Below are 13,379 nucleotides of genomic sequence, written 5' to 3'. Positions count from 1 at the left end.
TATCATTAGTCTGGGTTCAAACATGCAAATCTACAACTAGGTAAGCCAAAAGGAAACATGGTTTCAGACAGTGGTGGTCTCTGTAATATAACTGCTGTTTGCAAAAATGTTCAGGTTTGGAAACATTTTGGTGATGACACCAACATCGGAATTTCTTTCCCTAAGGAGCATTAAGAAAAATGTAATAATTTGCTTTTATATTTTAGCTTCTCTTCACATAGAGTCTGGTTTTAAGTTGTTTTGACCATTTAATATATATTTATATATGTATGTATATGGTTGGTTTTATCATATTTATCTATAATAAAATGTACAGTATTGTATACTGATAATGGAGGTGATATCTTTTTTTTAACTAGACTGTTATTTATATTTTTGATAAACCAACATAAGGCAACATTCTGGGAAAGTGAGGCATAGAATGAATCAAATAAATTCTCTGTATAGCCACATGTGGCTTAAACTATCTTGACTAATCCAAGTCAGTAAGTTAGTCCAGTGGGACATATTTACCAGTTCCCCTTCCTCTAGCATAACTTGTGGCATTTATAACTAATTTAATGAATAACTAATTTAAGCATAGAAGCTTATGGTACATGCAATGAACATGACATCATCTCAAATCAAACTTCTCCATGATCCTTTTTCATTTACAAAAGAAGAACAGACATTTAAGATCTCTTAACTATTAAATAGTTAATTAAACTTTGGTGACATTTCTATTGCAACATTCCCAAATAATGTAAATGATCAGAAGTTAGCCAACTGTCTAGTTTCTACTGACCCCCACAGTAGGCCAGAGAGAGATTCTCAGCAAGGTCACCAACTGAACTCTGTAGACCCTTAGGAAAAATAGGGTTAAACATGTGTTGAAACATGCTGACTCACAGTTAAGTCAATCCAATTTTCTAGCATCAAGGGCTATAGTAAACCACAACTAACTATACATATTTCACATACCACTGTATAGGCTTAAGTGAAGTTGGAGCTCAATATTTTATGAACATAGTCAACATGTCCTTTTCCCAGTAGCATAGTATTTACAACATGGGGTAGAGACAGACTAACATCTATCTTGTGTAAGAATCTGTCTAGCAAGCCAACACCAGCCCCAAGTCTGTAGACTTGCACAAATATCAGCTCAATGTCCCAGCTCTTTGCAGTAAGTTTCGAACCAGTGGCTCCAGTTTATCAATACATGTTCTTCTTTCATCCACCAGTTCTGAAAACTACTTTTGCATATTTACAGTGTTACTTAATTTGAGCAGGAAAGAATCTAGTCATGGAAGATGCTAACAGCTACATCATGTGCGATCGCCTCCCTGCTTTCAACTAAGAAATTGAAATAATAATAAAAAGCTTACATGGCTCACATCATAAGGTGTTAATGATAAAATCATACTCACATGTTAGTTGCTCTTTATATACATATATGGGTTCATGCATCACACTTTGTCACTGTTTGTTAAATAAGCATGATAGTCTAGATTTGCACAAAATGCTAAGCCAAATGAAACATATTGTGGCTTAGTATCATGTATGAACCAGGTTTGACTAGAGGGAAAAGCAAAGCATCTTTCAGAAGTAATTTGTTGTAAAAGCTAATCTTTCCCAACCTGATGCCCCCAACAGGCATAGAACTATTGTCCTCTTCACTCTCAACCATAGTGACTGGGGCTAATGGGATCATTTGCAGTCAGTACTGGTAAAACACCAATTGGAGTATTTAGCTGCCAAAATTCTTTAATACTCTCCAGAACTCTTCTGCAACTTTTTCCTAAAGCCACTCAGGAAGGATTGAAGTCTGATCTTTTCAGGAAGATTGTTCCAGAAGACTGGCATTGCTTCCTGGCTTCAGCTCCTCTATTTCTCTAAGATGGGATACTAAGTGCAATTGCTTCTTAGATGATCAGGCTGATTCAGGTTGGAGCAGGCAGTCCTGTAGGTATCCAGGGAACAAGTCATAAAGGACTTTATAGATCAAAGCCAGCCCTATAAAGTATAAATAAATAAAAGGAAGTAATAGTATTGAGTATAGTTGCTATCTTGAGTTATATATAAAATATATACACACACATATCTAGAAACAAGTAAATAACTAGCAGTCAGCACGGGTTTGTTAAAATCATATTATGCCAAATCAATCTTATTTTATTCTTCAACACAGTGACTAAATTAGTAGGCCAGCAAAATACTGTGGTCATAACATACTTAGACTTCAACAAGGCATTTGACAAAGAAGACAATAACCTACTTCTTAGTAAGCTAGAAAAAATGGGATAGATAGCATCAGATAGATTAGCAACTGGCTGACAAACTGTACTCAATGAATAGTCCTTAATGGGTCTAAGTCTACTTGGAGGGAAGTAAGCAGTGGGGTACCACAAAGTTCCACCTTAGGATCAGTACTCTTCAATATCTTCATAAACGATTTAGATGAGGAAATAGAAGGGGAACTTAAGAAATTTGCAGAGGATACTAAATTGGCAGGAATAGCTAACACCCTAAAAGATAGGCTCAAGATCCAGATGGATCTTGACAGACTTGAACACTGGGCCTTATCTATCAAAACAAAATTCAATGTAAAGAAAAGTAAAGTCCTACACTTAGGCAAGAAAAACCAAAAGTACACATATAGACTTGGTGAAACCAGGCTTAATAGCAGTAACTGAGAGGGATCTTGGAGTCTTAGTGAACAGCCAACTAAACATGAGCCAGCAGTGTACAGTGGCAGCCAAAAAAGCCAATGAAATCCTAAATTGCATTAACAGAGGGCTACAATCAAGATCAAGTGAGGTACTAATACCAATCTATAAAGCCTTAGTAAGACAACACCTAGAGTACTGCATCCAATTTGGGTCACCACACTATAAAAAAGATGTTGAAACTCTAGAAAAAGTGCAGAGAAGAGCAACCAGGATGATTAAGGGACTGGAGACTAAAACATGAAAAATGGTTATGGAACTGGGCATGGCTAGTTTAGCGAAGAGAAGGACCAGGGGAGACATGATAACAGTCTTCCAATATTTGAGGGGTTGCCACAGAGAAAAAAGGGTCAAACTATTTTCCAAAAAATAGCCAGACAAGGAATAATGGATGGAAACTGAATAAGGAGAGATTTAACCTGGAAATAAGGATAAATTTTCTGACCGTGAGAACAATCAACCTATGGAACAGCTTGCCTTTGGAAGTTGTGGGAGCTTGAGACTTTCAAAAAGAAATTGGGCTGCCATTTGTCAGAAATGGTGTAGAGTCTCCTTGGATGGGGGGCGGGGGGGTTGGAATACATGACCTACAAGGTCCCTTCCAACTCTGTTAATCTGCAATCCACATACATGCATACATACATACATACATACATACATACATACATGAGAAATATCACTCATGCAGCATCATGAAATCTCCAGAACTGTAAAGCCTACAAACATGAAATTTGATACATATGTTACTCTTGGCTTCTAGGTGCTCGCCAAGAAAGGATCTTCAAAATGACCATCAGATCATTCGTATTTCTTATATTATTATTAGCATGCTCTAATGCTAAGAGGTTAGACGTTCTACACTCCCTCCCCACCTGAAAATAATTCTGTTCCAACTGCCACTTGGGCATGGACATGGGCAGCACATGGCTCATCTGGCCTGTAGGCTGGGAGTTTAGACATACAACTCCCCCTCCCAAACTGAAAAATGCTCTGATGCTAAGGAGTTAGACTGAGGGAGAGAAGGGAATAAGATAGGAGAGGCCTCTGTGGGGAAAGCCTGAGGGAGAGAAGGGGATAGAAGAGGATCAATGGGGTCAGTTTGAAGGAGAGAAGGGGATAAGATTAGTGGTGGGTTGCAAATATTTTTGCAACTGGTTCAGGCTTGCTCCCATGCATGCAACACTTCTGCCCATGCGCAGAAGCATCCAGGCGGGTGGGTGGGGCCTCCCACTGCCACTACTGCTGGTTCGGCTGAAACGGGAGCAACCCACCACTGAATAAGAGAGGAAAGGCCTCTGTGGGGCAAGCCTGAGGGAGAGAAGGGGATAGGAGAGGATCAATGGGGCCAACTTGAGGGAGAGAAGGGAGAGGAGAGGCTTCTGTGGGGCAATCCTAAGGGAGGGAAGGGGAGAGAATAGACCGATCATAACTACCCCTTTCCCCTGAAAATAAGACCTCCCCAGATAATAAGCCCAATCAGGCTTTTGAACGCATGCGCTAAAATAAGCCATCCCCCCAAAATAAGCTATCCCCGAAAATATTGCAACACAGCAGCAGCCATGAGGGACCATGCTCTCTGCCTCCTGTACCTCAAAAATAATAAGACCTCCAAAAATAAGGCCAAGCGCTTATTTCGGGGGATTAAAAAAAAACAAGACCCTGTCTTATTTTTGGGGAAACACGGTACTTATTAATTTTCAAGCTGTGTCAATTTATCAAGCCTGATCACATAGTTTTCTAGCTAGTCTATATATATTCCAAAGAATTAATGGTATTGCAGCTGTGATATGACACTGCCATCTACCGATAATTAAGAAAATTGTGCACTTTATTCTCAACATTTTTGACAATACCATCTAGATTCTAGAGAGACTCTAGTTCAAGAAGGCTAGAAAAAGTTAGACTTCTATGAGATTTCCTCCTCCTCGTTAATCATAGAATGACACTCTGGGAAGACAGCAAGTTGCAGAAACCTAGCAGAGTTTAATGGCTGTTCTTGTCCTTTGATATCTTGGGAATGGATAAACAACTGAAGTCTCTGTTTTTAATGCAAACAAAGCCTGAGGGTGGGGGGTGGGTTTATAGTTTTCTTTGATTAGGGGCGGGGAGGTTTAATTATTCGTTTAAGAGTGGTTTGATATGTGTGAGCTGGATTATATATAAAAAGCTGGCATGGGGTAAATTTAATTTTAAAATAGGTAAATTCCATTTTAATATAAACTGGTTCTTTAATAACAATATTGCTTTGAATTGACTCCAGCTTTTTTAAAAAATTTGTTCAATTAATTTATCCAAGGGGTACTTGACAGTTTGGTTCACACATTTCTTATTCAGTCTATTTTGACCAGAGGATGCAATTGCTATTTTTGAAGTCTCACCATGATGAGAGGTTTTGGTGGAATTATAACAATGGGGTTACTAGAACAACACAATGCTTGATTTCTTTCTTCTGAGATACCTTCAGCATGTTTAATGAGTTGGTTGCAACCACTTTATTATCAGCGATGATGCACAAAAGTTAAAACATCAATTCTTTTGGTATTGATTTTCATATTACTGCCACTTGGGGGACTAAAATCAAAAGAATTATTTATATAGTTGAGGACTATCTGTATATTTCAGAGAGAGGAGACTTTTGATTGATGTTATCCCAGGACCTAGATGGTGCTGCAAGTTAAACTGTGGTTCCTGTAAACCAATCATTCTAGGATGCAGATGCCAACTTCCCCAAGTTTAGAAGTTGAAGGGAGTTATTTGCCTGTTATTTCACTGTTGTTCAATTTTAGCTTTTATATTGAACCTGCCTTCTATGGTTCCTGCTCCTGTTCCTATCTATGATGTATATCAGCATGCTAAAATAGTATTTTTTGGTCCTGCTTTTTCAGAGATTTGTGGTTTAGCTTTAGATGAGGCCATATACTCTCCATCTCCGCAAAACAGCCCAACTAATGTTCCAAGATATTGGTTAGGCGCCTATTATTTTTTTATAATAGATTATAAGATTTAAGATATCTCTTTGGAAGGTTACAAGAAAGGTGTTGGTCTAATTCATCATTAGCTTAACCATGATTTATTCAATAAACCAAAATTACTAAGTCATATAGCAAATTTTATATGTTACAGTGGCTGGATTAATACAACACGTTAAGCAAATTATCTTTTAATTCAGCTTTATTATGTTAAGTAATCCCAGACTATATAGCAGTAACAGGAGAATGAGAATTCTCTGGAGCTCTGTCCTATATTATCAATGGCAAGGGTTGTCAGGAATTTAGCAACAAATTGGAGTTTTGGCGGAGGGTCAACCCTGATGTATGATTATCAAGCATCACCAGACTTCGCAGTGATGTGTGGAAAAGAGCCATTTAGAAATAAATAGATGCGAAGATTACACAGCTAGTTTATGAAAAAGTCTTTCCTGGGAAGAACACTAAGATTTGAATTCTGACCTTAGCCTGTCGTCCACAAAGAAGTTGCTTGCAGATTGTTGGTTTTCTTACTATGAACTATGTATTCCATATTTCAGTGCAAGTTCCACTCCTTTGATAACATCAGAATGCCATCTCCTGTCATTAAAAGCTCTTAACAAGCCATTAAAATGAAATGAAAGGCAACCTGCATCTGTAAAAAGGTTGGCTTTCCCTGCCTTATTGCAACACTGGGCTACTGTATGAGAGAAGACAAAATGAAGCAGGAAGTTGAACAATGAATCTTTTTTGGGTTCATGTTGGAATGAGCAAAGTGCTTACGAACAAGCAGGTCTCTGAATCTTGCGGCCAAGCAATTCAGAAGGGAATCAAAGATGTGCGTATGTTTGATAAGCAGATGGAAATTTGGGTGCACTAGATTCAAAATGCAGCTAATTCAACTGAGACAGGAATCATCTGTCTAGTTGAACTAATTTTCTGCAAATTGAGTGTATTTATGCAATCATGATTTTAACACATATTACTAACTGCAACATTAAGTACTGTATTTCCAAAATTCGGGACCCAGAATTAGTTTAACAGTCCATTGCTATATAGATTAAGAATTGGTTTGTATCAGGCAGCCACAAACTAGATTGTGGAGAAAATATGCACAAAATATTTCTTTAAGGAATAATTAACTTGTGAAAATCTTGACTAGAAACTGTGGGTTGACCTCTGCCTTAGATGGATTTACAAACTAACACTGGAATGAAAACTTCTATTATTTGATAATAAATACAAGCAATAAAGAATAGCCAGCAATATTAAATCTTATTTATCAGCTTCACAGATAAACTGGCTCTTTCCTATAGTCTGATTACTGGTCAGGCTTAACAAAGAGAAAGGGGAAAAAAGGTGAATGGTTTTTCAAGTTAAAACCTAGATTGCATGGCCAAAACTTCATAATAAATAATGCTTTCTTTATGGGCAGCCACTGTTAGAAATTGGTAAACCAGCACTATTATCAACAAAGCAAATATAACACACCCTATGCCAAGAATAGAAATAAAAAGTGTTTTATCCAGAGGTCGTTCCTACCTTAACAGCAATATATGGCAAACAGAACTCAAACACGGAAGATGGATTCCTCAGTCAAGAACCTGACTACTTGGCAAGTCTGAGGAGAGTTTTGAAGGCAGATCTTCAAACAATGGAAAAAACATTATTTGGGGCTCAGTGGATACTCTGCCAAACACTGAGTTGCAGGCATGTTAGTAGAAAATGCCTGTTTAATGATTAAATCTCTTCAGCTAGGACCTCCATGGCACTCCCTGAAATATTCCTGGCACAGGTAAAGGAAAGGCATGAGAAAAATAGTGAAAATGGGGAGTGAGTTTAGTCAGAACTCTTTCATTTCGGTGAAGGAGATAGTGCCAGGCTGTGCTGTGTCCCCCCTCTCCTCCCAAAAATACCAGAAACAAAAGGCAGAGGAAGAACTAAATAAAATATCTGCAATAACTGGAATCACAGCACTAACTTATAGGGCAGGGAAAAAGCAGGATAATTTCAATTTCCTTGGAAAAAATGGCAAGGAGCCACTGCAGGGAGTTTAATCCTGATTCACATACTGTTGCCATACTTGCCCTGCTAAAAAGTGCTGCCTTCAGTGTTGTCTGGAAAAGGGGGTCACTTCTCAGCACCTTCCCTTTTGGCCCCATTGATCAAGACTCTGTAAATGTTAGTACAGCAATATTTAAAGAACTCAGATTGTTCTCCCTTGCTACAGTGAGAAAGAAGGAGAGAGAGAAAATGGGAAGAACAAAAGTTCAGCAGGGGTGAGTTAGCATACTTAAAATCACCCTGTAGAGCTACTGACCTCTACCTTTACAGTTTCAGAGATGCTTGATCTTGATTCGTGCTAGAAGAGAAACAACTCAAAAAATGCATGTCAGAGGGGTAGATGGTTTATTTTTACTTTGGGTGCTGTATTAAAACTATTGATATTACAGCATAAAGGCAGAAATGTGGCTTCCTCTATTGTACCCTGGATGCCTTACAAAGAGTTCTGTATCTTCAGGGCTGCTTCTAGTCCAGGCACATCTGTATGTACTACTGTACTGTCTCATTCATAGAATGTAATGGAAGGCTTAGTGTAACTTTCATATTTTTTCTTTCCATGGAACATTTACTAAGCACAAACTTTACAATAGTTGTGCTCATAATTGAAGCACTGAGCATTATCCATCTGACAAGACCCAAAATCAGTGATTTACCTGGAAGGGATCGATGATAACTTGTTACAGCCAACTCACCACCAGTATTATATGCATAGGCCTTGACCTAAACCTGCTTTCATGTTGGAAGCCAATTCTCAAGTTCCTTTCCCCTTAATAAATTAACTCTGACTCAGTGTCCTTCTTTGGAAGACACCACATTAGACTGCATCAAAAGGAGTGATCTCATCAACCTGTACTGTCTGGTTGGAATAGAGCAACTATGACTTGATGGATAAGTAAGTTCAAATAATTTTCTGTTCGACCTTATTGAAGACCCTCTGGGGAAAATTAATCATCCTAATAATAATGCTTACTTATCCAGAAGTCTGCTTTAAAGCCATGAATTTAAATGCCAGAGTTTGAGCTGAACTCTTGGATTCAACCATGTTACAATGAAAGTTACTGTGTGCTACTACAGGATCCTATCTTAGAATGCAGAAGTTTTTTAATTAATTTACCTGGCCTAACCCTCAATAAGAGGGTTAATCCCTCAAAGAGAGGGTCTTTTGATTGTTCCAATATTAGCTTTTTTACGTGCATAGCAGGGGCAGAATAGAGATGGAAAGTAGGACACAAGGTGACCCCTTTTATATTGTGCATGATAATGAAACGGTGGATGGGAATAATGTCTAAGGTGATTTTTTAATTATCAATAGTATATTTATCTGTTCACCTTTTAGCATCTGACTCAATAATTAATTAGTTTCACACTCTACAACTGTGTTACTAACTTAACAACTGCAGTGATTTAGTTAACTGTGGCAAGAATGGTCGTAATATAGGGCAAAAGTCATTTAACAATGTCTCACCTGCAACAGAATTGTTGGGCTTAATTGTGGTAAGTCAAGGACTACCTGTATTAAAAATATTAGCTTTTTTGGGTGTACTTCTTGTCTAGACTAACTCATAAAGCTGACAGCAACCTTGCAAATCTGAAGTTACATTTTTTCTTGGTCACCTTTGTACTCCAAAAAACTAGGGAGGGTCCCTTCTGAAATATTTACCATATCCACATTGCTGCTGTAGGCTAAACTGCCTCTTATTGGCAGCTGCCCTGGCTCTTCCCTGTGTCAAGGTCATTTGCACCTACCATTATAGGGGAAGATTTCATATCTTTGTTAAATGTTAATAGATATTGCTAGTCTATGTATGATGTGCTAAATAAATACATATTCATATCTTTATTCAAGAATGGTCTCACATTATTACTGCTAACCCTGTAGAGCAGTATTTCTCAATCTCAACAACTTAAAAAAGTGTGGGCTTCAACTCTCAGATTTCACCACGCAGAATGTTAATATTTGCAGTTATCTGATTAAGTGAATACATTGCTGAGCAATTAAAAGGCATTGCTTACCCACAACTGTAATGGCAGGAGAATTATTTTGGCCATCTGTTAGCAAACCATTAAAATCTGACTGAGAAAGTCAGATTTGGATGCGGTTAATGAGATCCTTCAGAAAAAATGAAATGTGAAGTTTAAAGAAAGAATATAGGTATCAGCGTAGGATACAGTGGAAGCAAATATGGTTTGCAACAATAAAATGCTACGGGAAGGTTTACTGACTGAGGTTAAAAGTAAACTAGATTTAGTTTTTCTTTCCTTATTTCCTGATTTTAATTTACTTGGTTTATTACTTCTCACTCTCCACCATCCTCCCGCCCCGTGTTAAGTTGCTTAGCCTGAAAGGAAATAGCATAATGGGTACATATGTATCAGGGGTGGGTTCCGGCCAGTTCTAACCTCTTCTATAGAAGAGGTTCCACAAATCTACAGTGCCGTTTAGAACTGGTTCCAGCTCCCTCCCTCCGTCCGCACACCATCAAGATGAAGAGCGAGAGGAGGAATTCTAGGAATTGAAGTCCACAAGTCTTAAAGCTGTCAAGTTTGAACACCCCTGGGTTGTTGTTTTTTTTCTAAAGGGTTAGGGGTGCAAGGGTCTTGAACTTGAAAGCTTTAAGACTTGCCTGCTTCAAATGCCAGAGTTTCTGAGCCAACATTTTGGTTGCTAAGCAAGAGGAATGTTAAGTGCATTTCACCACATTTACAAGTTGGCCATGCCCACCCAGTCACATGGGCGGCAAGCCACTCCCACAAGGCAAGCCACACCTACAGAATAGGTTCTAAAAAAATTGAAACCCACCACTAATATGTATTATGTGTCTACTGTACAAGTAAAGATTAGCAGTTAGGGTCCAAATTCAGTATAATATCCTGAAATTTCAAAAGAACCCTCTTTGTAAACCGTAGTCACTTAGCCACTGCGATTTAATTATTGGAGTATGTTATTTATCTATGCAGGGTTATATAGACTATTAGACAGATTGCCTATCTTATTCATCAGAGTAAATGAAATATACAGACTAAGGCAAATGTAGTGAATGTCTCAAACTATTATTGTTTCTGATTATTGTAATTGTAATCATAATACAGGCAGTCCTCAATTTACAACAGTTTAGTGACCATTTAAAGTTACAACGGCACTGACTTATAATCATTTTTCATAGTTATGACCTTTGCAATATTGACGTGATCAAAATTCAGACAGTTGACAATTTACAACTGTTGCTGTGGCCCAAGGTCATGTGATCACCTTTGCATCTGACAAGAAAGTCAATGGGGAAGCCAGATTCACTTAACAACTGGGTTACTAACTTCTCAACTACAATGATTCACTTAACAACTGAGGCAAAAAAGGGCGAGTAAACCAGAACAACACTCACTTAACACATGTCTCACTTAACAACAGAAAAATTGGGCTCCATTATGGTCATAAGTCAAGGACTACTTGTACAGGGACATGCAGTCAGGGGAGGCAAGGGCGGCACAGCCTCACCACTGTCATCATGAAAAGAAAAAAAATGTAAAAGGAAAAAGGCAAGAGCTGAGGTCAGGCTGAGCTAGTTGCTGCCAGAGTCACCATGGATGACTCTGCTTAACTGTTTAAAAAAGCCTCTAAAAAGCGCTCTCTACAGGAGGCAGGAGAACGACGTGCCTCATCTAGTCTGACTTTAGGCGTTTTATGATCACTCGAGCAGAGTTAAGTAAGGGTTAAAAGCCTAAAAATTCCTGACGTAGGTGAGGCATGTCGTTCTCATGCCTCTTCCTGTAGAGGGCGCTTTTTAGAGGCTTTTTTAAACAGTTAAGCAGAGTCATCCACGGTGACTCTGGCAGCAACTAGCTCAACCTGACCTCAGCTCTTGTCTTTTTACTTTTACATTTTTTTCTTTTCATGATGACAGGCAAGAGCAGACTTGAAATCCTCTCTGAAACAGCTGGAAAAGGTACGTGTGGGTCAGAGGGAGGGGGAGGAATTCAAACTTCATCCTCAAGTGTAGATCCCTCCCCAAGTGTAGTTTGATTGCATGCAGAGCCACGTTGCCTTTTCAAAAACACACACACACACAGAGCTGGATAAAACTATATAAGCCCAGCTTCACTGATTACAAGTTTGAAAAGGCAACGTGGCTCCGCCTGCAATCAAAGCCTCGGATCCACTCCCTTCTGGCTTCTCTGCCTCTTCTCTCACCCCAGCATGCAAGCAGGAGTTGAGTGGGTGGGTGGACTTTATTGCATTTCAAGCATTTCCCACCCAGAGAGCAGGCTGCATTTGCAATGGTGGAGGTGTTTGGGGAAGGCAGCAGGGGAATTGGCGGGGGGGGGGGGGGCATGGCAGAGAAGCTGCTTTCAAGCCATTGGAAAATATATCCAATCCAACTTCTCTGTGTGCGTGAGTCTGTTTGAGAGAGGGAGGAAGGAGGGGGAGGGAGAAGAAAAAGAATGAAGGAAACTTTTTCGCAAAGGAGAAAAACAAATGCTGTTGCTTTAAATCAGAACTGGGCATGTCTGGCTTTGGAATTCTGGGAGTTGAAGTCCACAAGTCTAAAAAAAATTGAAACCCACCACTGTGTCAGTGCCTCACCAGCCATAAACCTCACGGCAGGTCACTGTACTTGTAGTATCCGCACTCATGGAACCAACCACACAGCCTTTAAATATGACACAAAAGAATTATGGTCTATTTACTGGTGAAAGGTGAAAAAAATAAAATGTGTACTCAGATTAGTCATTCCTGGTGTAGGGCAAGGCGCCCGTTCGGTTCTCCCTGAACTCTTTCTCGGGAAAGGCGGAAAGCGAGTCTCCCGGGATTCGAAGCCCGCCGCCCAAAAACTCAGTCGGAGGACGCTTTGGGCTCTCGAAGCAGGCGAAGGCCTCCAAAGCGGGCACAGCCACGAGCGCCGGCGGGAGGAAGCATGTAGGCGCCCGCCGGCTTGGTTCTCCCTCCTCTCCGCCTTTTCCAACAGTTTCTCGGGCGGCGGGAGGGCCACGCCCCGGGGAAGAAGGCAGAGCCCGGCGCTGCCCAAGGAGGCTCGCTCGGCGAAGTCGCGTCCCTTTCCGAGCCTGAGCCAGGCATGGAGCAACTTTGACGGGGCTTCCCTCGACGCGCCCGGACAATGGGACGGGACAGAGCCCCGGGGGCAGGAGGTGAGTAGCTGGAGATTCTCCAGGCTGGCCCGAAGGCGTCGCCCGCCATCCTCGACGGTCAAGGGAGCTTTCGGACTTCCCGGCCGTCGGAGCGCGCCTTCTTGGGAAGGGGGCACTGTGAAAGGACCTGTTCAGGGAGCCCTCCCTTCCCTCGCGCAGGTCGACAGGTGTCCCAGAAAAGGAGGCAAAGGCGGAGGGCGTCCCATGGGTGCAGCTCCCCTCTCTTTCCTAGGAGTCCCGCCGAGACCAAGCTGTATTTTTCCGGACACGGCCAGGGGAATTGGCTTAAAAGAAGTTGGGGTGGGCGGGAGAGTCGGCCCTGTTGCAGCCTGGCTGGACGTTTGTGGGGAGTGGGGAAGTGAGGCAGATCCGCTCGGGGCCTTGGGCTTTACTCCCGCGGCATCAGGACGTTTGCCAGGCCGCGTCTGGGAGATGCTTTCTGTTTATAATCTCGTATCCTGGGAGACCAGGCTCCGGTTATTTTGAGAAAGAACGCCGAGTT

General features: G+C 40.6%; 1 protein-coding gene across 2 annotated transcripts in view; it reads left to right on the top strand.

Moving 5' to 3' along the window:
• The first annotated feature begins 12,532 nt into the window (after nt 1-12,532).
• Nucleotides 12,533-13,379, top strand: part of BEST4 (bestrophin 4) — a 30,636-nt gene continuing 29,789 nt past the window's right edge. Inside the window, exon 1 of one of the 2 annotated variants that reach the window (XM_032217526.1) lies at nt 12,533-12,877. Coding sequence is in view for 1 of the 2 variants with exons in the window: in XM_032217528.1 (XP_032073419.1) it covers nt 12,847-12,877 (31 nt within the window). In the remaining variant the exon portion in view is untranslated. The remainder of the gene's footprint in view (nt 12,878-13,379) is intronic. The other variant, XM_032217528.1, reaches the window with a different exon arrangement.

Source organism: Thamnophis elegans, chromosome 5 (genome assembly GCF_009769535.1).
Source record: "Thamnophis elegans isolate rThaEle1 chromosome 5, rThaEle1.pri, whole genome shotgun sequence".
Classification (NCBI taxonomy): Eukaryota; Metazoa; Chordata; class Lepidosauria; order Squamata; family Colubridae; genus Thamnophis; species Thamnophis elegans.
Note: the sequence above shows the minus strand (reverse complement) of the source record. Positions and strands in the feature narration are given on the sequence as shown.